The sequence below is a fragment of the Corvus moneduloides genome, chromosome 10 (genome assembly GCF_009650955.1).
Source record: "Corvus moneduloides isolate bCorMon1 chromosome 10, bCorMon1.pri, whole genome shotgun sequence".
Lineage (NCBI taxonomy): Eukaryota > Metazoa > Chordata > Aves > Passeriformes > Corvidae > Corvus > Corvus moneduloides.
Genome location: NC_045485.1, coordinates 825,646 through 853,143, shown reverse-complemented (window position 1 = coordinate 853,143; position 27,498 = coordinate 825,646). Strand labels below are relative to the sequence as shown.

Genomic DNA, 27,498 nt, shown 5'->3' with positions numbered 1-27,498 from the left:
GCAATCATAATGCTGAACTAAAAGTCTCCCTCAGTGGAGAGGAAAATATTAATAGCTAAAAATTCAATGGCAATGTTCTCTTGAGCATTTCACAGCAGGAATTTTCTTCAGTAGGAATTGTGGAGTTGGCCTCAGATACAAGGGAAGTCTAATTTAGAAGTCTGTTATTAAAGATATGCAGCAACACCCCAAGGCACAGAATGAGATTTCATCCGTTTAATTTATACTGATTTAAGGAAACTTTGATTTGCTCCTTTCCCTCCCCATCATTCAGCTCACAAAGCAACCTGATGCTCTTGCATTCCATTTCCAGCATCACACACGGCATGAACCGTTCACTTACAGAGGCTAAGAAACCCACCACCTTCAGACATCATCACTTAAGGACCAGTTTAGTGTTTCATCGGTTTCCACAGAGTACCAGACCCACAGAAGTGCTGACAGAAGTGGCACCAGACAAAATGTAAGGACAGGAATATGATGATAGCAGAGAGAAGCAGCCGAAGCAGAGAGGAAGACAGTGCCAGGAAACGAGGAGGTTGGTGTATGGCTTCTTACTTTTAAGGGGTCCTCTGGGAGATGTTGCAATTGAACCCCTCCCTCTGGCTGTGTCTCCTTCTCTAGCTTCCTTTTTTGATTCCTCTCCATCCAAACATCATCGAAGCTGAAGCACTTATAGAGGGCTTTAGGTCTCTTCCTCCTCGTCTCTGGAATCTCCTTGGCTTTTTCATCTGGAGCAAGGAAGGAGAGCCTCCGAGCTTTGCTCTCCAGAGTGGAGACAGGGCATGGGGATGGTGGAACCCGGGGGGGCCTCCTTTTGCAATGGGGAACCCATTTCTTATTTGGCCTCTTTTCAGGTGTCATTTGACATTGCTTTTTAGACTCCTGTTTTACAAACAGCAGATGAAAACACAGGGTTTGTTGGATGGAAATTTTGTTTGCTTCAAGTCAGTTTGAACAGAAGATGGCAAAGCTCAGTTATTCAGCCACAGAACTACTCAGAAGAAAATGCTTAGGAGTACTCCACCCTGAAGCAGCAGCTCTGCTATCCTTTGAGAGTGTGATATACACTCCCTCCACACAGGACAGTGCCCTGTTCACCCTCACTCTAGATCCATATTACACTAACATTACCACCAGGATTTAGGTCACTCTGTCTGTATAATATTATTTACAAAGACAGACGATGTCGCTGAAAACAGAAAAATGACCTCTTGTGTGTTTCTGGTTTTCCAGCTGTACTTCACTTACACAGTGTGAAAAGGCTTTGTGGATGCCTGCAGGTCTGACATATTAAGCCCTGTGCTTCCCGATGTGCTCTTTACACTATCCATTTTATTTGCTTGATGCTGGGCCAAGAGTAAGGAATTGCACTGCTTTGCCCTTCGCTGTCATTTGAGTGGTTGCACAAAATTACAGCTTTTATACTAGAACAACTTGAAATCAAGGGTGCCCTGAGGCAAGCAGCTACTAGTCCAGGTAGCATCAATGCTAAAATCAATAACATTTAAGGTAGGAGATAACAACACTGGGGAATGGGTGAACTCAGGAGTCTCATGACAAAAAAAAATGCTGTATCCTGACAATAGTATCTGTCCAGTTTCTCACAGATCATTTGAAGAACCCGAATAAAACAACCCTCAAAGCATCACAGGCACTTCCTATCAATTTTCAACTAACCAACAATTCCAGATCAATTCTTCTTTGGCCCTGGTAAGAGATGCCACAGTCTGGAAAGATCCTGTGAGAAAGGTGTTTCGTGCCTAACCCCACCTTACTGGAGAGGAACAAGAAGAACATGTGAATTCAAAACCCTGGACATTTTAGGACGGTTCGCTCTTGCCTGCTGAGTAACACAATTATGCAAGTAAAATCGTGCCATGAACAGATTAATTAAACATGTAGTGAAGAGCCTGACAGATGGGCAAACTGGTAATGGTTCTGTCTTGCTGTTTTCAGCATAAAATCTTTGTCCTGGATGAAACCTGGAGAATGTTAACCATTAGCACGTAATGAGAGAGGCTGGTCTGTGCTCCACCAGGCTCAGCTGAGTTACTTACCTGAGTGGTAGCCAGAGGTGTCCAAAGCAAGCTGATCCAGTGCAGTTTGGCACAGCACTAACACAGATAATGCTGACACATCTGGAAAAATACCTGGCTGGGTCTGGGGAATACATACAAATCCCCATACTGGAGGGCACAATGGGAATTGAGCTCAAGAGCTTCACAATTATGGATTTGTTTTGCACTAATGTCTTTACTGATGTGGAACAGAAAAGGACTTTCCTTCAAATTCACCAATAAACTGAGTTTTATGATCTTGTTAGGAAGCAACACACATAAGGAAGACTATCCTTAGCGTACAGATGATAATTATTTTGGAAAGACTTAACACTGCAAATATATTTTGCCCAATGTCTTTTGTATTTTCAGAGATTCCTGAAAATACAGCTTCACTTAAAAAATTGAGGGTGCAGTTCTACTTCAGTTCACAATGTCATGAAAATGGAAATAAATAAAACCCTATCTATTTTAATAGATTAGATGTTGTGTTTTGAGAGCTGGGACATTTACATTAATTTCGAGGCTCCAGCTACATTTGTCTAATTTCAGATATCATATTCTGCAGCCTCCAGAAGAATCATGAAAATCACGCTGTTTTTATATGTCTTAGATACCATTTAAATTTTTTATGGTTTTCTTTGAATAATTTAATCTAGCAATCAATTTAAGTAATTATTTATTTGCTCCTAATGGTTACATTATAGCATGTGAGCTTGCCTTTTCAAGGCTTTACACATGCCTCATCTCTACACTCTTTTCTAGATGTTCTTTTGAGCTGTAATTTTCAGGTCAATGATTTTATTCATCCTCTGAGAGGCTTCATCTGTTGACAGTGTGTATACTCCAAGTCTCTTGCTTTTTCCTAGCCTGCAGTCTCTTGTTTGGAATGTGGTGTCCAGTACTAAGTTTGTAGGTTAAGCTGGTGCCCGTGAAAACAAAAGATTTTCGAGTAAAGCTAAGCACAGAAGGGAATAAAGCTAATTCTCTTCCTCTTTTCCCCCTAGGAATTCTGATACTACAGCCCTCACTTCTCAAACTGCCACCCAAACACTTCTTTGGATTCGAGACAGCACTAGATAAAACCCCCACGCCAATCAACCAAAACACTTTCATTTGGGAATATGTGGGGAGAGGTTGAGAGAGCTGGGTTTATTCGAGCTGATAAGAGGGCACCAAAGGCAATATAAGAGCAGTCACCAGCAATTGTGTATTTACATGGATGATGGATCCGAGGTCTTCTCAGTAGTGCCAGACAAAGTCAGAAGCCAGTGGCCAGAAATGGCAGCTTGGAAAGTTCTTGTTGGGCATTAGGAAAAAATTTTCTGAAGGACCATGTTTCCCAGAGAGGCAGTGAAACCTTCATCAATGGAGGTTTTCAAGACTTGGCTAGATAAAGCCATGGTTCTGCCTATCTTTGTTTGTTTCTACACAAAAAATAGGGAGTTTCTATAAAAAAATATGGAGAAAGGGTAGGATAAGACCATCTTGGAGGCTATCTTAAAAGTTTAATATAAGCTGAGATGTGAGAGACAAAAGGCAACAGCAGCAAAAGCTGTGCAAGGCTCATTGAGTTGAACACGAGCAGCCCTCAGCTGTCGTGAATTGATCAAGGAGTTCTGGATTAATGAACTATCTGAAAATTGTCTGCTCAGGGTATGCAGAAGTTCATACACTCTCTCAAGTGCCACTTTCAACAATCTGCTCAAAAAAATTATTCTCCCATTTCTTAATGTCAAAACTCATCAGCAATAATACTGAAAAAGTAGCATGATCAAGGCGTGTTCTGGGATCTCAGTTACAGCTCAGTCTCAGTCACCCTGAGGGGTTGTGCTTAGCCACTGAAAGAGATTCCTAAGCTCCCAGCCACTTACAACTTGGGAAGTCCTCTCTGGGATTAAAAGCCTACTGACGGAGGAAGTCTCTGCTTTTAGAGGTCTCAGCCAAACAAGAAATCCCTACTGAAGATACAGTCTGTTCCATGAGATCCAGCCTATGCCAAGGTTTTAGGATGTTACCTGGATTAGAACACAACACAACCTGAAAAGGACACCCTGAGTCTGTAGTTTGGGGTTTTTTTTCTGTCTGTTGTAGAAAAGGCAGAAAAGGACTTGTAGTAGAAACCAAAAGGTAACTTATGGTGACTGCAAAAGACACATGGTACTTCAAAAGACAGCTACTCATTGTCTAAAGAAATTTTAGATTTTACTTCTTAAAAACTGACTGCTAACCATAGGAATTCATTTCTTTGTTGCCTTCCACAACGAGGAACTTATTTACTATACACTAGTTACAAGGCTCGATTCTGCTTTAAGAGGGGGTAAAATCCAGCTTAAAACTGGAGATGATCACAGGGTGATGACTGTGTGATCTTTAATGCTGTTGTGATTGCTCCATTCCTTCGGGTTTTTGTAGCAAATTCTCCCTTTAAGAGTGCATCAATCCACATAGTCTTGAACAGAAACAGAAAGAATGAGTAGTGTTACCTATCTTAGACCAAGAGGAATATTTATGCACTCATCTAACCAATGAGCCATTGAGCCATTAAAGAGTTTCACTGGAATTCCTAAACCATAGTAAAACAAAAGACTGAAAACCAAACCACCCCCTGATCATTCCCTGACAACAACTCACCTCATCTCGGAGCATGTCACTAATGGAAGAAGCTGTATTTAAGCTGATCTGGGATTGACTACTTATGCCACTGTCATCCCTCTGGTAGTCATCCAACGAGTGTGAGAGACTGCCTCTGGGTTTCAATGTCTTTGGTCTCTCAGGAGCCTCCAGACTGCTTTCCACTCCAGAGCTGTTCCCAAGAGAGATCATCGAAGTGGCACATACTCGCCCAGGATAACGGAAGTTCTTGTGTTGAGAAGTGGATCGTGGACTCTGAGGTTTAGGACTCATGGGCCTACAAGGCATGTCTTTACCATCAGAATTTGAGAGCTGGGGACATGATGGACTTGACTGACTAAATGCCAGCTGCAAGTCAGTGGGGCTAAATGGAGATTTTCATCCAGTATTCCTCTAGAGAAGTATTTAAACTGTTGCTCAGAACCTCCTGCTGTTCATCACAGTCTGAGCTCTGTGAGTATCTGATACCCAAGTCATGGGACTGTATTCGTCTTCTCCACATACGTGCAGGTGAAGAGACATCAACAGGCTCCACAGAGCTGTCAAAATAGTTGGAGTCTGTTGAGGAGCCATTATCTGTTTCTGTTTTTAAACAAGTGTGTCCGTTGGAACTATGCTGTCGCTCTACTGGCGTTAACACATGGCCACTGGTTGCATTAGGACTCTCCTGTGCAGATGATGAACTTGCTGAGACAGGCCTTTTTGGTCCATCTGCCTCCTTGCTTTTTAGAAAAGCTTTCCAGGCGCTCTGGCGAAGTTTGGCTTTCTCCTTTTCATTTTTCACTGATACTCTTGAGCTTTGCTCGGTGTTTTCCTTTTCTGGACATTTGGACTCAAATAAGCTTGAGAGGGATTTGTGTGCCAAGGCCAACCTTGTCCTGAACTTCTTACCTTCAGGGGTTTTGTTTCTTTTGTGTTCATTTTCAGGGAATGATTTTCTAATCCCTGAATGCTCCACAGGTTCACTCTCATTGTTTTCAGATGAACCTGAAACTTGTCGATCTGCATCTTCCATCAGTATCCGACCAGAGGCAGAGGCCTTCCTCAGGCTCAATCTGTTGAATAATCCTGCAGGTTTCTCATAAAATAAATCATCATCATCGGAGTACTCAGAGGTGTAACTTTCCTTCCTGTGGAAGACTAAACCAGATGAACAACTTTTGAAAGACAGTAAACTTGCAGTGTCTTCATCATCTTTCCCAGCATCCAGTTCTTCTATCTTTGCCTTGCTGCCAAACAAACTACTACCTCCCTGATTTTCTAAGGAGGCAGGCTTAGTTTTCCTGAAAGATGTCATTTTTGAGAATACTAAAAACCTAGAAGCTTTCCCACTATTCTCATTCTTTGTTGGTTTTTGTACAGCTTTATGAAGACTGCTGTTACTTCCCAGGATGTGGGATGAGTTCTCATCCAGTTCCTCACTGTTAGTGCTGCAGGTACTTAGATTATCCAGGCCCAGCATGAAAGTGTTATGGGTCTCCCTGTTCAGAGACTCATCAGAGACATCACACACATCTAGACTGAGTGCACAGTCTTTGCTGGGACTAGAGGTGTCTGCTGCAGGAGAGCCCTCCTTTCCTTCCCTAGGAGAGGGTTCTTCACAAATTTCTGCCTTCGAGCCATTACAGCTTTCATTTCCTTGCCTGCCTCCTGCTTGTTCAGAGACAGTGCTGGGCCCTTGAAGGCCAACATCAGCACCATCTCTCTGATACAAACTGCTTACACTGCTGCTGGTTTCCAGTGTCACTGCACTAGTAACCAGTCTCCTTGTTCTGCAGGGCTCTTCCTCAGAGACCTCAGAGACCTTCACACTGCTTCCACTGGGTGATTTTATGAGTGATTTTTCACATGGATCTGCCTGACTTTCTGCAATAAGTTTATCACTGCCCAGTGGTACAGCAACATTCCTGAATTCTACTTTTGCACTTGTTACTGTGGAATTACTACAGGTGAACCCTAAGGATGAAACTGCTTCTGTTTTCTCTCTCTTCTCTACTGAAATTTCTGTTTTTACTTCAGGTTTATCCTCACCAGAGAGTACCTGTGCACTGCCAGGGATGAGGTGGGTGGCCAGAATTTGTTCTTCACAGTTACAACTTTCACTCAAAGCTCTCTCTGGCTCATCATGATCTTTGCTGACAGTATGAGGAGACATCAAATTCTTGCTCACTGCATTTGTCAATGTTTTGGCTACCACTTCAGTAGGAAGGTTATCATTCAGTGTTTTGGACTGTAATCCTTTCTCCTCTACAGAGACTATAATTAGGGCAGGCTTTAATTCCAGAACAGTCATTAAATCTCTTCCCTGCCTTATATAATCTGATCTGGGAGTCCTTTCAGCAGCAAAGACACTCTCTTCTTCCTTTCCTTCATGAGTAGGATGTTCACTTGTTCCTGGCTCTGAGTGGCTCCTTAAGGCACCAGTTTTGCAACTTGTATTTTGCTGCATTGACTCTTCGTGCTCTGCCCCACTGTCACTGCCATTTGGTTGCATTGCAGTTTCCAGGGCTTTCCAACCAAAGCCAAGATTAGAAGAATCATCTGCCCATCTTTCTCCTGCCACAATCTCTGTATCCGACAGTTCAGATCCAATGCCATTCTCCTTCAAACATTTGTGTTGTATTCCACCATTGGAAACACAGTTTACAGAACAATCACAATCTCTGCTTTCCACAACAGCAGGAACACCTACATGAGAAGCTGCAGGGTTCTCAGTGTCGCCAGTGTTCAATTCAACATCAATATCACATGGGAATCTGCTTGCTTCCAGATCTCTTTCAGCTTTATAGTCACTGTTTTTCATAAGTTCCTCAGCGCTTATGACCACTGGATCAGAGTCCAGAGCAGAGGATGTCTCCTTTTGGTTTGGATTGCACTCGCAAGCATCACTCTGTGTTAAGCTGCCACCACAGGCACCAGCTGGCTCTGGGCTAAGGCCACATGTCTCTGATTTGGAGTGCAAATAATAATCAATGCACTGGAGAGAGGCTGCTGGTTGAGAAAGTTGACACTCCTTTGAGTCTGTGTCAGTATCAAGAAGAGATCTTTTAATGCCACATGTGCTCTCTATTTCTATAGCCTTTTCAGGGCTTACAGGTACCCTTCCTAAGTTTTTCCAAGTGTATTCAAAGTCCAGCCCTTGAAGATGTATTCTGGAACATGACCATCTAAATTTGTCTGTCAGGTGAATACAGCTCCCCACACATTCTGTCTCCCTTTGAGCACTGATATTTTCAGGTACACTGTGCCATGTTTTACTTTCTGTAATCACTGACCTTGTGTGTGGTAGCTGAGATTTTGGGTTGAAGCAACGCTGGTAGAAGAGTGAATCTGACATCAACATGGTCTCTGTACTTGCATGTTTTATCCTTTTACCTGTAGTTCCCTCACTGTCAGCTGAATACCTCCTGCTGCATTTTATACTGGACATAGACTCTAATTCACACTTACAGTCAGATGTCTCAGTGTAACTTTTACAGTTAGGTCCATTTGTTTCAAAATGAAGATTAGGCAAACTGCAGCTTGGTGCTGCATCTGACCGGAAGGAAAATCTCTGTACCTCAGGAAAAATCAAAGAGCTTTCTGAGTTTGCTTTGAAACAAGCAATGCTAAATACTGCAGAATGTTCCTTCAGTCTTGCAACATCATCTTCTGTAAGTACTGAGTTGGTACAGGACTGCACTTCCCTGCTTTCTAACTCTGCCTTACTTTGCAGTGCTGCTACAGACTTTCTATTTGTCTGTGATAAAATGCCCTCTTCACAGACTTGGCTCTCTGTGATGGAAATACCACTAGATAACGTTAGCTCTTCATCACCCAATTCTTCACCCTCTAACTCTGCAAACTGTATGCAAAATTCAGTTTTGCTTGGTGCTTTTATTTTGGAGGACAATTCTAGCTGTACGTGCTGGGTAAACTCTGGTTGCCTGGAGCACTTCAGTTCACAGAAGGTTGTTTCTGCCTTTTCTTTGGGAAGATTACAGCACAGGGTTTTTCTTTCAGTAAACAGGCAGTTTGAATCCAAGAAAGCATTCCCAGTTACATCACTGGAAAGGGATTCTGTGTCTGATGCACTCTCATAAGGCTCCGTTTTTACATCTGACAAAGATCCACTCTGATGTGACACAGTTTCAAAATAATCTTCATCTGTTTCTTGGCTGGATCCACGCACCTCCAGTTCTGTTGTGCTTGGGGTAGAAGAACTCAGATCGTCTTCAAACTCTCCTTCACTGATGTAGTTTTCAACTGGCTGTGGGGTCTGTGAATAAACAAAAATTATTAGTGAGTTAGCAATGATATCCCACAGTAGCAGGGTAACATGAATTATTATTAGAAAAGGGACTTCAGAACACAATTAATTTAATACATACTGATGTCTTTGCAAGTTTTACTTGATGTCTCACTTCTTGATGGTCCTGAGGTCTTTCTATTTCTTGCTTTTTTTTTTCTTTAATGTTTCTTAATTAACCTTTTTTTCATTTTCATATGTAATTATGCAGAGGCCAAAATTTTACTTTTCTCTGTATCTTTCATAGCCCATTATGAAAACACTTTTCACATTCAAGTACATCAAATAGAAATCATCCCTTGCCAGTAGATCTAGAAACTCCAATTAACAATCTTCAAATCTGAGGAGGACGTGTATGTGAAAAAAACCTGGGAAGTAATTATTAATGTCTGCATTACAGAAATGTGGAATAAATATATGCAGAATAATTGCACTTGAGTAATCAGATATTATCCATACCAAAACTTGAACCAAAGGTGAAAAAAGCCTTAAATCTCATTTTCCAGAAGGCTTGTACTAGGAGCACTACATGGATCAGTTATCAGAACACATCCAAATCATTGGCTCTGAGCAGAAGGATTAAAAACACACCGTCAATATTAGGAAAAGTTTTTGTCACGGACAGCTAACCCTGGGAGAGCCTCAGTCTTCTTTTCTTCAACAGAAGTCTGGATATTTCTCAAGTTTGAAGCAGAAAATGAAATTGCAGCAAACTTTCCTGAGGTAAAAATAGTACTTGCTGTCTGTCAGCTTCAGGTTCAGCTACTGTCAGTAGTTCTACAAATATACCCAACAAAGATACTTGGCTGATTTCAGCTTCAGTCCATTCATATCTAGAATGAGATGCCACATAAATAAAAATGACAGCCTTTAACCCTAATGCTGGATGCCTCTTTACCCCAGTTTTGGTAACAGTTCTCACAAGAATGATCAGCATATTTTAAAATCTGAAAACTGAGATAATAAACAATGAAAGACTTTTCTAAAAAAAAAAAAAAAAGACAAACCAAACCAAACAACAAAAAAGTACCAGAAGTGAATGGCATCCATCAGACTAGAACACATGCTTGAGTTGCAAACTTTAGCTTGAGTTGCATGTCGCATTCACCAGGGTCACAGAGGAAGTGTGATTCCTCATATGGGAAGAAAAATCATAGATCATGTCAAAGGACATATCACAGAGTTTCTGATTTTAGACTCCAACACATAGTGTGTAAATTGGAAAAAGGAAGGCACGAGTTATTTCCAAATGAGAATTTCTCAATAAGAACACTGGTATTTTCTCTTGGCAGAAGAAGGAAAATACAAATTGAATGGAGGAGACAAAGGGGAGAATTCAGTATTTCAAAACAAGTCCAAAAATCACTTTTGAACCTGTCCAAATTGCACTGCAGTGGCAACATGAGTCACATAACCAGCAGAGCAATGAGTCCTTTACTGTGTGCAATCAGTGATACATGTAATTGAGGTCCTCCAATAATGGCAAATCCCATGGTCCCCAGGACAGAAGTGACCAGCAGTGAGCAGCACAGAGCAGCATTTCCCAAAGTGTGAGCAGTTGGTTCACACAACAGTGAGTGCAGCAGCAGCTGCTCAGCAGTAACAGCACTGCCTCTTCGACGCTGTTCTGAGCACAAACTTACAGATGGCAATAAACTAAGATAAAAACTATTCAAGCAAGTAAGAGCAAAGTAATGAAGATGCCCAACTGTTCTCAAGGATAATTATGAATTAAATGTTTTAAAAAATTAGGGCAGAAATCCCTTACGCTCCATCCATTATTCCAAACATCGCTATGTCAGGATATTCATACTGTGACCCCTCCCAAATTCATTATTTTTAATGGGTTTATACAAAATTATGCATTTCAAGCAGAAACAGAGGCTCCACAATTGCTTCCACAACTTGTGGGAAATAAGGAAACATCTTCTACGTATGAAGAGCACCAATTAATGTCAACCACCACTCTTGGACTGGGCCCAGGACTGAACACAAGCCCCGGTGCTGCTAAGGAGGGGAACCAGTGCCAGGATGAGCCTGGCAGGACCAAGTCTACCAGATGTAGCATGGGATGGAGCTCCCCCGAGGAGCGAGAGGATGTGGAAGCTTTGATTTCCACCAAGTCTAGCCAAGTCCTCTGCCTAAGAGGGAGGCCTAGAGCTCACCTATGGAAAACCTGACATTCATGGGCTCGCTGAACTTCCCTGATGACCAGGGAAGAAATCCTAACAGGGCCAACAACCTGCCAATGGTGCCATTTGTGTCTTCTGCAGGTCTCTCAGTGTCTCTGGAAGGCCCAGAGTTAGCTCTGACCATGTGCTCTGTCATATGTGGTTTAGTTTTCCCCCAACCTGTAGCGTGTGTATTTTGTTAGGGTTTCTGGGACTACTTCTCTTGGTGTTTTACTGGGTTTTTTTCTGTAGAAATTGAGCCTGAAGAGCTCAGAGAGAGCAGAAGGGGAGGTTTACAATGGACTCTGACATAGCCCTGTGCTCCCAACACAGACAATCACAGGCTCGAGAACTGAGCAGATGTGCAGCAGTGATTCTCAGTGAGGCTGCCCATTAGACAGCAGTATTCATGCCTTTAAGTTCCATGAGATTACAATGAGAATTTCAAAAGACAAATTATGGCTCTTTCCTGGGAAGGGTTCTTGAGAAAACCCTCAGCGCCTATGGACAGGGTTGCTTGTTTATACATCTCCTCAATCTCAGAGCAGATAAACATTCGGAAGACAAGGGCCTAGAATAAATGCAAAGAATAAGTTCCAAAATAAGGCTTTTGTACTTCACAAACAATACACAAAACACAGCAAAGCTCCCCTGACTGCTTTTCTATTGCATCTCTTTGACCGTCTCTGAAATGTGCCAAGAAAATAGGATGAAATTGAAGTTACTGTCTTGCTGTTATTGCATGTAGCCACATATAATCTCATCCACGTAGTCACCGGAAAAATAAAACTTGTGACTTTGATGTGTGAAGTGATGACCTTTATCTCCATAAAATAAAATACCTTCCACCCAGATTGCCCTCATATGTGACATTTGTTCCCATGGGCTAAGTCACTCTTGTCTTCTGAATATTTTTCATTTGGAAGGACAGTTAGGTATCATTTTTTCTCTAGATCGGATTCAGTATTTGAATAATTTTCTCACACAATATTATATTGCAGCAATAGTGAGTTTCTCAGATATTGTGTCTCCCTAATTTTCTCTGCCTAACACTTGGCAGGAGAGGTTAAACAGACAATTGTATTACTTACAACTAGTCTTTCAAGGAAGGATTTAATCATTAATTTGCACAACCACAAAAAGAATCTGACCATTTATATGACTTTTACTTTGAATGCAAGTTCCCTAAGCAAGTCTGACTTGCTTTCCCACTCACTCAGACCTGACCCTAGTTATCACCTCATTTCCAGCTCAGGGAACATCAGAACAGTTTTTCCCTGAAGTCAAGACTACATGAAAGCATTTTCAGTTCATCTTTCAAAGGATCCAGACAATTGTTGTCTCCACAGGTGATGGTAGCCACTCTTGAGTTGCTATCAATATACATTTCATAAATCTCCATTCACACCTTGTTTGACTGGAAGGCACAGCCCAGTGTCTTTGATTTGCAACGGGATGAGACTAAAATGCAGTTCCCATTAACAGGTGAGAGCAAGCCAGCTGTCCTCTCTGCTCAATGGGCCTCAGCCCTGCTCAGCCTCCCAGGGCAGGCACAAGGGAATCATTTACAGAAGGTCTCATCCTGCACAGTGCTCTGAGCACCTACTGGTGCCAGTACAGCCAGGCTCAGGGCACTCAGGATTTGGCTGTACCTACTTCAGTACTCCAAGCTGGGCTTGTCCACATGCTGTCTCTCCATTACTGTCTCTGAGAAGGGCAACATTAATAAAGCCTCTTAAAAAGCCGGGAAAGAAAGAAAGATAGACAAAACTAGTGAATGAAACTGTCCCCTCCACTGCACTATAGGATTGCCAACACAGCTGCTTCAGGCTTCAGCTGTAATGTTGTCTATGGTAACTTGTATTGGTTTAACTCGTGTCCTACATGTTCAAAAAATAAGCCAAATGGAACTACTGAAACAACTGAGTCTCTGGAACTCCTCCTTGGCTTCTCAGGGATCCTGACTCAGTTTCAAATTCTTAACTTTTCATGACAGCTAAACAGTAAATATTTGAGGCAGTCTAACATGGTGGCGTGAAACTCATCCAGCCTCTGTGTAATGAGAGCTGTGAAAAGCTGAGATTTTTCTACAACCAAGTAGGGACTTAGGTGGCCGTGAGGTTTGAAAAATGCTGGTCACGGAACTGTTATTGCCATTATGGATATCCTGAGCTGAGGTCACAGAGGAAAAAACGAAGATATATCCAGTACCAGGACAGAAAGAGCATTTGAAATACCCAGTTTCTCCTTTTTGTGACTTTGATACACCTCTGCTCTGAAAGGGACAGTCTTGGGGAGAGAGGGAGGACTCTGGTCTCAGGACCTTGGTCTCTCCAACTGGGCTGCCAAAGGTTGCCCAAGATAATGTTACTTCTAGGATGTTACTTGGATATTTGCCAGGTTGTAAATGCCTCAAAAGATCTAAGATCGCCAAGCCTTTCCAGAAGAACAGTCACAGAAATGGCTTTTCATGAACTAAATTATATTCTTGGATTTAAAGCAAACATGGCACAAAAAATGTTCCCTTCACAAGAAGTTTTGTCACAGAGGTCAGAAGGGGTTCCTGGCAACGATGGAGCACAGCTGGCATCCCAGGGAACCAGTCCCACTACCTCAGTCACCACAGAGCTGTAACAAAAAACTTCACACGTGTTTGGGGAAAAGATACAGACCCAGAATAAATGCTCTCAACTTACCTACACTTTTCCACGCTTAAGTAAATGCAAAGCCTGTCCAGAAATCCTTAAAGCAAACTGGTTGCCAGTCAGGGGTTGGATTATACATGGTATAAAGAGACACAGGCTTATCTCGGGGGAACTTTGTCTGGCAAGTGAATTTGCGTGTAAAGGTTTATTCTCTGAAGAGAAAACAAAATTCTTTGGGAGAGCCCTCCCACACCCCCAGAGCTGTGTTTTTCAAGGTTCACATAAAACAGAAGAACAGAACTTGTGAAAGGCTCTTAAATTAATGGTGACACAACCACCCCTCAAAAAGCTGCCTCTGGGAAAGGACTTCAGACAGGAGGTGACAGTGCAGGGTACAGTGCAGTAGCTGCAACCCAGCCCAAATCCCTCTGCACTGATCAACTGTGGCTGGAAAAATGACCCAGCAGAGATTCAAATTAGCAACTATACAGAAAACATCAAGTAAAATAGCCACATAAGGTCCGCAAGGGTTCAAATTACCTTCCTGATCAAATCCAGATACCCAAGCTCTTTTGTTAAATTGCCTTTATTTACTACTGCCTTGTAAAAACAAACCTTGTTACACTTAATGAGAAAGAAGTAGATTTAAAGACATTAACTTCAGACAGAACTTTTGTTTCTTAGTCAGCAGAAAACCACTTTTTCTGAATTGCCTGTCATTTCAGTGGATATTACAGGTGTTACAGATGTTTATAAAGAGCAAACCAGCATGAAGAAGAGCAGATGCAGCACTGTGCCATGATGAGGACTGCTGAGCAGGGATGCTGTTGTCAGCAGAGGTTCTGAACCTTCAGACTGATTCTGCTCTGTGCATAAATGGCAATTCGACAGGCACTCTGAAAGGCACTACAAATGAAACCCTCTGCAGGTACTGGGGAATGTGCTCTATAACCACTGAATGATGACATTTACCTTGAAAACATATTCAGTTTTTGATGCAGGACACAAACATTTGCATCTTAACTGCACAGGAGGAAACAAAATTCACAGATGGATGAGAAAAGCAACTCCCCAGGAGGTTCTTGCTGCAGTGCAGATATGTATAGGCATCCAATAGTAATTTTGGCACTAAGCAGTTTGGTGACACAGATGTTTTGTTAATCATCTGTACACAGCAATAGCACTGTTTACAGGGCTCTCAATCCTAAAGTGGTAACATTTTTATATACAGAGCCATTTATGTATAAAGTCACTAAAACAACATATTTTCCACATCTTTTCCACAAAAGATGGATTTTTCCATTGTTCCCAAATGGCACAGTTACTTTTCACTAAAAGATATCTCAAAGCCAGTTGTGTTGATTTGTGAGAACTTGCACTACACTGATGACTACTGGCATGAGGAAACAACATGTGGACATCCACTGCACATCTTGCTCTAATTGTCTTTAGTGCCTTCACTGGAAAGCCTCCAAATGGTTAAGCAAGTCCAAAATCATCAGGACTAGGTGAGCAGTTGCATAAGGCTGTGGCAGGTACCATTACTCGAGGCAGTAGTGCCAGGTGAAGGCAGGAGGGAAGAGTTGGAACCAGTGGCCAAACAACGCACAGAATCAGTGAAATATCTGAACATCACAACAGCACCATAACTCCCAAAACTTCACTGTGTTCCCCCACCCACCACCAGCTTGAGTGCTCTGTTTCTGCTCAGAGAGTGTTTCACCATTACAGCTCTGATTAACCTGGCCCCAGAGGTCATCAGGGTCTCCACCACGGTGTTGTCTCATGACACTTGATCAGTACAGGAGTGCAAGAACAGAAAAATACCACAGTGGGCCCACTGCACTCCACGCAGCTTCTCCAATTCCTTTCAACAAGCCAATTCCAACACAAAAACACTTTTATAGCCCAAAGCCAAAACCAGCATCTCCCCTTTGACACTGACACCCCTACTAGCACACTGAGCTTAGCAGAAGTGTCGGTCAAGGTGCCGGGGATCCCAGAGTGTGTGATCTGGGAGCCATCTAGAGGTGGCAGCGGCGCCTGGCCAGAGCACTGTGCACACACAAATACACGCTGCCCCTAATAAACACAGGCTGCATTCCAGTGTCTCACTGTGCTGCAGGGCAGGTGTCTCACCATCAAATTCCTCAGCTTTAGTTCCAGACAGATAGGACTGCCCAGCAGATGAAGAGGTGAGGCAGTGAGGAGACATAAAGATTTCCTGTGTTAAGCAGAAGATAAGTATGCAAGACAGGTTATTTGTACGATATGATTGCACAACACTGAAAAGTTCATGGCTCTCTGTGTCTTGTATTTGTGGTTTATTTCTTCCATTAAGTTTTACAAGCTGCAGTTTGCACCAGAAATACATTTTTCATCAGGGCAGCAATATGAGACATAACTACTATGAAAACATTTGTAGATTTATTCTCACAAACTGACAGCTGATTTGTACCAAAGGCAATCCTACCCCTTTTAGCCAAGGCACTAACTGTGTGGGTTCACTCTTGAAATGTAAAGTTTAGACTGTATCCATAATTGCTATTGTTACTGTTCTGAAATATAAAAAGATCATTTTTTGGTCAATATGGCAATATAATATGTCAAATAAAATTTGCAACATGAACAGCTAAAACTCAGACTCCAGCAATTTCCCTGCTGTTGAACACAGTCTGTGACCATTGCACTGACACACTCCCTCTGCTGGCAAATCTAAAGGGATGATATCGCTTATTGCTTCATTGTGCTTCTGCCTTCAACACAAGGAAAGCTTATATTGTTAGATGGCTGATTATCTTTTCATGAAAGCTGGGATTTATTTTGCTTGCCTCATAAAACCAGGTGAACATTCCTCCTCCTTCACACCCCTTCTCTATTTTATTTTAATAGAGAAAAGGTCGGTACTGTCCCAGCAAAAGATAACCAGAAGTTCATGTAGAAGATCGAGCATAAAGATATGAGCAGATAACATGGCTGCTCCCATGAAATGGGGGACTAAGCCTCAGTGCTTTGTACTAAAAATGAAATCTAACGCACTTAGCCACGGGGAAGCTCCTGCCTCAGAGTCATAGAGCAAATGTACCTCCATCTCTGTGTAAATTTTACCATTAACCTTTCTCCAAGGCAGGTGCACTTACAGGAGGTAGAAGCTGTCTGGAAGAAGCACCACTCAGCTGTGCACAGACCAAAAGTCCTACCTAGAAACTGTATGAATCCTCCTCCAAAGACAGGGACCATGCTGAACTCTTGTGCTGTGCAGCTCAGGAGCTTCGAGTACTGACATCCTTCAAAGAGTGGAAGTTTTTATACTCTTTAAAAGGTCATTCTGGCCTGCTGCTCTGCACTAACGTGCTCTAAATGAACACAACACCCACAGTTATCTTCCCTTCAGAGTGTTTAAAGGTTTGACCACTTAGCTGAGTGGGAACCCTAAGGACTCCTGGTGAAAGAAATGGAGACTTCTGCTCCAGAAGACCAGGCAGCAAATGCTGTGATGGTGTGTCCTTCCACCGTAACTTTGCTGCAACTACATTTTTGTGGCTACACTTTAGAACAGACATATATACCTTTTTCAAACTCAATTCTTTTTTTTTTCAGAGTGCTGTTGAGAAATTATAGAAGAAATACTGAGTTGAAGGAGTACAAAGACAGCAAATATTTTAAAGACAGGGCAAACTTCTCTAAAGTAGAAAGCTATTGGAAAAAAAGAGACTCCACTAAAGACAAAGAGTACCTTAAGAAATCCCAAGTGTATATGTGCACATACATGTAGCTACAAGACATCCACTGATATTCCCTCAGTTATCATCAATTTGGCATTCAAGAGCGGGGCTGCACTGAAATTGGAAGTTGAAGGTCATGAGATACATGGCTTGTTTATCTTACAACCACTCTAACCACTCAGACCACTTTTAGAACCATAGTCTTTCTTTGCTTAGTCAAGAATTTCAAATCTGTAGAGTTATAATTCAGAGTGTTAATTAAAAGAGGACTCCGAAGGAAAGGGCCTACATGAAGCCCAGGAAATGCAAGGCACTGATTGATACAAAATCCTGCCTTTCTTGACTTCCTCCTGCCATCACTGGAAACATCACTTCGAGTTGCCCAATACACTCAGCTACTGCAGCTCCCTCCTCATTGTGTTGTTTGCTTTTGAACTAATGTTTTCTGTGGTCATGCTGGTCCTTTTTATCAGCCCTGCTGCAACATGATTACACCAAGCACCCTTCCTCTGGCACATCCTACTGCTGAGTTCCCAGATGCTGCAAGGCCCATGACCTAATAGTGCTGGATAAACATGGTGAGAGTGTCTGCCCCATAGTGTTTAATTATCTAAGATAGAGGGAAGGAAACAGGGAGAGGAAGGAAGTACTATGTTTATTAACTGTTTCAGAGTAAATGACTCGCTCTAGTCACACCAGAGCACCTGCAGCAGAGCCAGACTTTCAACCATTTCAGTCCCTGCTCATTAATTTTATCTTTTAATTTCCCTGTTGGGTCTAATAACTCCCTGAAGGTTGAGATCTCCCCACACAGAATACCATGTAAACAAAGGAGAAAACCTCAAGGACAGTAAGGAAAGAGACACGAGTAAAAGCTGTGTATATGCATCATCTGGAGCCTCTCTGGATTGCCAGCACGGAAATGCCCCTAACACAATTGTAGACTCTTCCTTATAGCATTTTAAGGAGGCATGATGTCAAAGTGAAGGCAGAAGAGAGATGGGCATTGACGGGAAAAAATAAGTAGGAGTCAAGAACGAAAAAGGAGGAAAAGTGTAATACCGTATTTTGCATCGTTGAGGTGATTTTAGCTGGGCTCCGAGTGACACTCAGTTAAACATGCACCCCTATCATAAGCTATTAAGAACAGAAGCATTATTTTTTCACATGTCTCAGTCTAATACAAATGCCATTATGTTCATGCTTTGCTAACAAAATCAGCCTGGGTTTTGATAGTCAGATAAGACTTTTTCCTCCTTTTGTTGTCATGTGCTTCGTCTTCAGGTTGTCTCCTGGTCTGTATCACTCCATGTGCATAAAACACATGAGGCTTCCCCTCCTCAACTGCCCCTACTGACCTTCAGGAGTTGCTTCTTGCACATTTGCCCTGCATTTGGGCTCTGGACTCTTGCAAGTGTTACACAGACAGAAACTCAGAGCACAGGCTTTGCAGCCAAAGGCAGCTCCTAAAAACTGACAGCAGGAGCCAGTAGAAAAATAAGGAACATGGGAAGAAGGATGATTTTCAGACATGGGACAAGGACAGGTTAGGTTCTGCTCATGAGTTCAGGAAGTGAATTGAATCCAGCACAACTTTGCATCCTCACATCTTATTTGAGTTTAGCCTAGCTGGGTGACATGAGATACTCCAGTGCCAACAGTCTGCTCACTCCCTCCCTCCTCTCTCCAGAGTGGTTGAGAAATCTTCTGGATGAGCTTTTCAAAGCAGAAGAGATCAAATAACATGCCAGCTTATATAAAACAACAACTTTCAAGGAAAACTTAGCTAGCAACACTGTTGCAGAGCAAGGATTCGGCTGCCTGAAGTTGTGCCATTTGCAAAGACATTTTTTGCCCACTGTTTCCACTTCTCTCCCCACATAACAGGAGGTAAAAGGGCTATTTACAGGGATTTTTAAATAGGCACAAGAACTGCATCAGCACTAGGCCTGATCTGCAGCCAGTGTTCGTGGAATCCCACGCAGGCTCAAGTTCTTTCTCTGTCCACATGGCACAGGCAAGGCAGAGCGAGCCTCTCGTGCCGAATGCCTGCTGGAGTGGCAGACACACCCTGAAGCTAAAGTGTGCTGCACACTGCTGCATGTGGGACCAAGCCATTCGGCTGCTGGGGCTTAGGAAGTGGTTCACCTGCCTTTTTTCTGATGCAGCTGTTCATTATCCAGCTTAATGCCTTACTTCTCCTTTGATCTTGGACACCTGATTTCACCTCTGTTCCTTCTCTGTGTAACAATGGCAACACCTCCAGACCTCTGAGCTGCACTGTAATATCAGATTAAGTGACTGGGCAGAGGAGAATGAAATCTCCTGACTCATGAGATGAACTGAGGTAGCATCAGCCCAGCCTTGTTTTTCAAAATCCACGAGAGTTGTATGAATCTGTGACCAGAATGCCCCCTTCTCTCTGCAAGATCCTGCCCTTTCTCAGGAACCTCTTATCCCAGTGATGATGACTTCATGTGATGTCCCTTGATTTGATTTAATTTGGATATAGTCACTCACTACACAGGTGAGTTAGTGTAGCTACCAGCTGTGCTTTTGCCACAAGACTCCTGTCTCATTCATGTAAACACCTTCCAGGGGTCTTCTGACACTTCCAACAGTGCATGTGGCTAAAACAATAGCTACAGTGGCATGGGACACCTGAGCTTGGCACAGACGAGGTCTCAGCTGGAACTTTCAAGACAGCTTGATGTGTATCCTGCATCAGGATACATGGAGCAAGTGGCAATAGTCAAAAGAAGAACTAGAATTATTTAGGATGAATCAGTGGGGAAAGGTTGAAAATATAGTATGTATCCCAGAGAGAGAGTACAATGTGAAAACAGTCTTTAACTGCTGATACAAGGCAGCAATCTTCTCTCCAAGTGTATGACAGCTAAAACAAGATTTAAGGGATTTAAATTGAAGCAGATAAGACTGAAGTTAAACAAAATCAATAAACCACCAACAGTATGGATAATGAAAAACTAGGACAGATTGCCTAGAGGATAGCATGGAACCACCACTTTCTGTCTTTAAGTACAGATTAGACACACCTGACAGGAATGACACAGGTAGAAGGGATCTTCAGTGGCAGGACAGATGAGAAGATCTTCTTTGGCTCCTTGTAACCTTCTAATCCAGTAATTAGTGTCTTGTACACGCTTACTAACCTGTTTTACCACAATACACAGGGAGGGATACACTATTGTAACAGATGTGACATGGAAGAGCAGTCATGAGCAAGGCGCTCCTGCAGCAATCCAGATTTACAAGCAGCCCATACGCATGTATAAGGTGCAGAGCTCAGAAAGGACCCAGGAATGTCCACTGATGAGAGGAAAGGTCTAGAAAATGTGACATGAGGAAAGACTGAACAACACCTCTTGCTTAGCCTGGAGAAAACCTCACAGTTCAAAATGGCACATACCACCCACTCCTTACGATTTAAGCTGTTTATTTCAAGCCTCAAAGCTACAGTATGATAAAAAAGGCATTCAAAGGGACAGAAATTGTCCATATCCTAAGTCCTTTGGCACAATCCACCTAGGCACATCTGCCCTACCCTCCGAGTTGTGCCTCTGTGTCACGGAAAATGTATATTATGGTGGAGAGTCTTCCACCGACAGAAAGCATTTTATATCCCTAAGCAGAAACACAAATTATGCCCACTTCGTTCTTCAGGAGGGAGGAACTGCTCCTTGTCCTGTCATACCTGTGTACCACCAAGGGAGATTCTAGGATTGCAACAAGTGTCCATTTTGGCTTCCCACTTAATCAATGAAACAGTAATTAATTTTTTTGAAACGGAAGGAGCAGAAACTGCTGTCCCTGAAAAGTGTTAACTACAAGAACATGTCATTCATTGGTTCAGTGGGAAAGACCTGGCTTCCCACATTGTAAGGTTAGAGAGAGGGCCGGAGGACGTGAAACAAGCTCTAATAAATTGTGACACACAGTTTCTCCAACTTGGCAACATGCAGAAAGGAGAAAAAGTCTTGCAGAAGAAAATCCAGGGCAGCAAGATCATGAGCAGAAGGCAGGAGTGGGTATGGTCACACCAAGTAATTCACTCCTTGGCTGTTCCCAGGTTCCCAAACTGCCCTGTGTATCTCCCCAGGTATTAGCAAATTACTTCACATGGCAAGGAATACATAGTGAGATGTGAGCAAGATCCAGTCACTCAATCCACACCACAATTCTTCACTTAGCCAGTGCCAACTTGAATGCACAGAAAGATCTGAAAGCTTATCAGAATAGAGAAATATGCCTTTTAAGCCAGAATCCAGCTTTCAGGACTGTAGAATTAGGAATACAGTAACTACAGCCTCCTACCTAATGATTTTGCTTGGCACAGCACTGACTTAAAACCGTCACAAGATCAGAAAAACATCTTGCAAAAGTTGTGTCTCATTTCATACGCTCTTAAGGTCAGTTCAAGTAAAATGGCAAACAGACCTGCATGAACATCCAAAAAGCTGTAAACTTTGGTTAACAAAACAGAGCTCAATTTTGCTCTTAACCACAAAGATCAAGTGACATTTAAAAGGAAACAAAAAGATGCAAATCATATATTTTCAAGTCTTTGAAGATCCTGCCGGCACTGCCTCAGGTCAGAGTACTTCTCACTACAGCCCATTTCCCTTCAGTCAGCCTTTTCACTCGCTTCAATGCTGAATACACAAAGAGTACCAGACATTTTTAGCCTCAATAATGTTTTCATTACCTGTCAGGAATAGCACTAATAACAGGCATTAGAGATACAATATTCAATTGTTCAGGACAGTCTAAACATTTAACTACATTATGGTAGCTAATCACAAATAATTGCCTTAGGGAAGGCAGGGCAGCTGTGAAGGGATGCAGTTTGTTCAGCTCATGACAGAATTCAGCAAGGACAAAGTAAGAAGCACTGGGAGAAATGTCTTCAAACCATTCAAAAGCTGTATTTCCTCTTAGTCTTTTAGAGAGGAACTACTTCAGCTTGCTTCTGCGCAGCCCTGAGATGATCACCTTGTTTGAAAAGAGCCTGATTCCACATCGACTGTGCTTTTTGTTCTCTTATTTTACTATCATTTCTGCTAACATTTGTCCTTTTATTGGATCTGGCTCTATCAAGTTTCCTTATTGTTGTTTCCTTTCTTCCTAACCCTGTTACATTATCTCACACAAATGGTTAGTTCCACTGCTCTACCAGAGAGAAATCAAATAGAGGATGATTATCAGAACCAAAGATGCTGAAATCATTTCTTTAATGAAAAAGAAAAGAAAGAAAACCAACCAAGCAAGCCAAACACACACACATTTAAAAAAAAACAAAAAAAGGAAACAAGATAAATAGGAACTGATCCTGCTTCCTCTGCCACTATATAGAAGTAGGAAGTTTACACTAAAATAGAGCAGAATACTGGAGAGAGAGAGAGATGTTACAGCAGAGCTTCTTTGACTCAATCTTATTTGACAGATACCTCAGATACAGACACAACTCTATGATGCCTATTGGCCTGTCTCCTTCTTATATGGCATTATGATCTTTACTTACAGATATCTGTATAAATCTGATGCTCCATTACAGAACCATTTCAAAGCATGATGACTATGGAGCAATGGAGGTTTCTACAAACCTAAGCTCTTACAGAAGTTCTATTCCTATGTGTTATAAAGGATTGAGAAGATTTTCCTCCGGAAGTAGACAGACTCATTTAGTACCAATCTGAAAACTCCATTTATAACATTACTTCTCTGCCAGGTGCTTTAGCAGAAGCCTCCACATCAATACTCCAAACCCCGTGCAGACACTGCTCTTAGAATTGTTAACAACTCACCCAAAGCCTTAATGCAAGATTTAAGTCTTGCAAAAGAGAAAAAGCAAAAGTCAAGCATGTAACACCTTCATTCCAGAGAGGAAAGTTTTCCACTTTAGTGTTCAAGTACTGCAGTATAACCTGGAGGACTGCAAGTTAGCTGAGAGTTAGGATTCTGCATTAACAACAGACCCAGTTTGAATGGTCGGGTCCCAGGTGCCATGTCTAGTTTTCTGTCACTCTTTCCCAGGCCCTTTGTGATCAGCAGCCTACCTGGATGTTCCTGACTCTCCTAGGGGTTGTATTTGAAGTGGCAGGACATCTCACTTGCCAGCCCAAGTGCTGTCTCCTCATAACTGGTGCAGATGACATTGAGCTGTGACAAAATGGGATGAACCGATTTTCCTTCTCTTGATCATATTTTGTTGGGAGGGCAGGAGGTCTTTTCTGTCTCCAGCAGTACCACTGATTACAGCAATGACAATTTCTCATCTTCCAAATCTTACTAGTGCTGCTGCAGTTTTCCCACTGCTTTGTCAGAACTGAAATAAACGCAGGGCAATTTTTCTGCAACACTCTCTCCATCTGTGATCCCAGCTCCACTGCCTGGGCCAGAGTCAAGGTATCAAGTTCCATCGAGAGCTTCTTCCGAATTCGCCCGTCTGCTGCTTTGTCAATTAGCTGTTCCAGGATCAACTCTTCCTGCCAACAGCCAAAAGCACAGACTGATGCCAATTCTTGTAGTGCCGAAGCAAAGGATTCACCTGGCATTTGCTCCCACTGCCTGAACTGGAACCTCGGTAACACCACACTCTGTCTGGGATTAATGTGCCCTGAAATCTTCTTCATTGTTTCTTCAAAGGAGGTAGCTGAAATCAAGGTTGTAAAAAATCCTCAGACCTTTCACATCCAAAGTGAAAGAAGTCCTCAGAGAACTTTCAGGTTTCAGTCATCTATATCACCAAATCTCACAATCAGCCACTGACACGAGGAACCTGAGAGATCTCACAGTTCCAGCAATATGTAGGATTTAAAACTGCCAGCAAGATGCAACGGGAACACCCCAGTCTTCAATGCCACGGCTGCATAGGTCCACTGGTATTCCCACTGCCTCTAAACTTGCCACCCAAAAGACTCCTGCCTTCCAGCCCAGGTTGTCTGGCAGGGCAGGAAATAGAGTGCTCCTCCCATGCAGGCAGCAAGGGTAGGGGCAGGTGAGTAAAAGAGAAAATTAAATGGGAAGGAAATAAGAAGATTATATGGAAAGACTATCTCCCCTGTTAGGAAGATTTTGTTGAATGCCCTAAAACTAAAGCTTGTCAGATATTTACTGGAAATCAAATACAAACCCCAGGTTTAATGCTTTTACACACATTGCTTGCAATAATCAACAGCACAGTCTTCACAGCAAAACAATCCCCCCATGTCACCAAGACCTATGTGGAGAGTGTGCAGGACCAGAGCAGCAATGAGGCAGTGAATGAGCAGTGAAGGCTGACCTGCGTCTGCCTTCACAGGCACAGGCTGGCAGCTCTCTGTTCTTCCATGTCTAGCACTCATGCTGAGGAATGGCATCCTCCTGTCCCAGACCCTAGTGACCTGTTCCAAACAGGCACTATTTCAGTAGCTGCTGACAGACAACAGTCCCACAGCATGGAAGGGCAGCACAACTGTAGAAGGTCCTTTGTATGAACAATTCTTTCTTGGGATGGAGTCTGCAGCTGCCTCAATTTTGCAGCTTTTTTCAAGAATAACATAGGAGGTACAATGGGAAACACTGCAACTTATAAGTGGGTGTTGCAGAAAAGATGATGAGAAAGAAGATGTCTTCATTGCCCTGCATGTTTGTGAATATGTATGGTACTCAGAAATAATTTTTAGCTTTTTTTCATGTTTTTGTGTGTGTCTGCTGTATCCCAGCCAAAGAGACCTGAGGAGTCTGTGCACCCCATCCTGTAATCAGGGAGAAGCAAATGGTTCTCTGCAGCAAATCCCTACATAGGCCAAGCTGATCACAGTTCTAAGATACCCTTTCTCAATGAACCAGCCAATTCCATTAGCTGAGTCAGGAACATTGATCAATTTTGTAATAACAGTAATATAAAAAGATTTATTTGGCTAACAATTTATTCCTGAGCAACACTGGAGAAGCTCAAAAGTTTATTTATAGCTGCCCACTGCCTCACCACGGCCTTTAGGAACATACTAGCTTTTCCAGTAAAGTCTTGGTCACACAACAAGCTTAGGTGGAGGTGGAATGCTGAAATACTTAACAGCTTTTGCATTTTTCAAAGACTTGAACTTTAAGAGGTTTAAAAAGTATAGTCCCAGCAATTTGTTAAAGGAGGATTTAGGTTAAAATAAATCTGGAGAGTCTCAGACTCATTTTTAGCAATAAGATTTACTGTACAGAGATTAACGTGACTGGGGGATGGTGCTATGCGGGGCCAGGAGCTGGACCCGATGATCCTTGAGGGTCCCTTCCACTCAGCTTGTTCTGTGATACTATAATTGCACAGATTTGGGTTATTTTCATAAGAGAACCCTAAACTTGACCCCATGGGCATAACTTTCTGCTACTTAAAATATTCAGTGTCCTCTGTTTTTATCGGGTCAGCTGACTTGAAGTTAGTAAGCTAAATGGAAAAAGAAGATGAAGGTAAACATCCCAAAAAAGCTACACAAAATTTAAAATACCAGAGTGCCTTCATGGCTTTGCTCAGAACACTCCAGTGTACAGTTGTGTTGCAGTCACAAGATTTTTGTCTGAAATCCTGTGAAGTAGAACTCTTAATAGCTCTTTATTAGAGCTGGACAAAACTATCAGTGAAATACACTAATATTATTAGATAATATTAATATATTGTGAAGTTTCAGCAACAGCATACATTTTAAAGGATTTTCCTTTAGTGGAAACTGCTGTTCATGACCATTGAAGGAATATGAAGACAAGTTTCCTTTCCTGAAAGATTAGATTACCTAGAAGAATAATAGTGTAGAGGGGAGGCAGAGGGGATGGACTCTAAATCCTACAAATTTATTTCTGAACTGAACAAGACATTCTTTAACATATCAAGCATCTTCACACCATGCTTCATTCCACCCTAGGTCAGTAGTCCCCTTTTCACACGGAGAAAAGGAGCTCAGAGACATGATATGATCTGCTTTTGACAATAAACGAGACAAAGCCAGGATAGGAAGTTAGGGATTCAGTATCCCTTTCTTCAGCAGCTCACCAAGCCAATAGCCTTCCCCCAGCTCTGCTTCTGAAAACAAACATTCTAGTGCAAAGGCAATCAAAAGCTATTGGCAGCCCAGCTCTTGACAGCCAGCCCTACACTTAACAACAACCCTATTTAAAAGGCCTCTCTGACTGAAGAGGAGCCTGAGCTTTAAATTGTTGATAGCAGACAGAATGTTCGGGAGAAGCTTCACAATATGTTTGCCATATTTTTATACCTTTTCCTGGACAGGATATTGAGATAACTGGAACACACTACAGATCCATCTGGCCACTGCAGCTGTTTTTCTCTAACTTCACAGAGGAGGAAAACAAATTCAAATAGGATGATGCCAAAAAGCAACCTCCCTTATGAAATTTAAGGATAGATTTTAAACATGGAAACCTGAATCTTGGTGCCTCCTTTGGAAGACTTGCCTATAAAAATGAATATTCAAAGCTTTTTGGTGTGAGCTATGGAAGGTCAAGTAAAGCAATCAGGTTGGGTTAAAAGGATATACACCGCAGAGTGACCTTGTGTGAGCTACATCAGCTCTTCAAATCAAGAGCTCTTACCCTCCGCACTGTAGTGGGTCAAACACGTGCCATCTGACCTGGGTCTGACCCCAAATACCCAGACAGCCTGGCGATGTGCAGAAAGGCTGTCCTGCACACACTGCCTGAGCAGGCAGGATGCCACTCAGACAGGAACCTGTTAATCCTACTGATACAAGTGATAAAAGTGCCCACAATTCACACAGGCTCTCACTGCCAAGAGCTCCCCAGTGTCAGGAGCAACACTGGGAGTCAAGAGGAATAGCATCAGCATTCGGGACACTTGGGCTCCTTAACATTGCAACACTGACAAGGTATAAAGGGCTGGCTACACCCTAAGCCTCAGTTACTCTGACTTCCCTGTTAAAACATGACTAAACCACCTCATGCCTCATC

At 42.4% G+C, this 27,498-nt stretch overlaps 2 protein-coding genes across 4 annotated transcripts in view; both read right to left on the bottom strand.

The window, feature by feature from the left end:
• ARHGEF4 (Rho guanine nucleotide exchange factor 4) overlaps nucleotides 1-5,058 on the bottom strand; it is a 123,006-nt gene extending 117,948 nt beyond the window's left edge. The window contains exons 1-2 of the mRNA XM_032119238.1: nucleotides 4,695-5,058; nucleotides 559-885 (exon numbers count right to left, since the gene is read on the bottom strand). Coding sequence (XP_031975129.1) covers nucleotides 559-885; nucleotides 4,695-4,982 — 615 coding nt within the window. The 5' untranslated portion in view covers nucleotides 4,983-5,058. The remainder of the gene's footprint in view (nucleotides 1-558; nucleotides 886-4,694) is intronic.
• The window catches only part of LOC116448601, a 99,420-nt gene continuing 76,954 nt past the window's right edge, over nucleotides 5,033-27,498 (bottom strand). For all 3 annotated transcript variants that reach the window (XM_032119236.1, XM_032119235.1, XM_032119237.1), the window contains one exon: nucleotides 5,033-8,952. In XM_032119236.1, coding sequence (XP_031975127.1) covers nucleotides 5,059-8,952 — 3,894 coding nt within the window. In that variant the 3' untranslated portion in view covers nucleotides 5,033-5,058. The remainder of the gene's footprint in view (nucleotides 8,953-27,498) is intronic.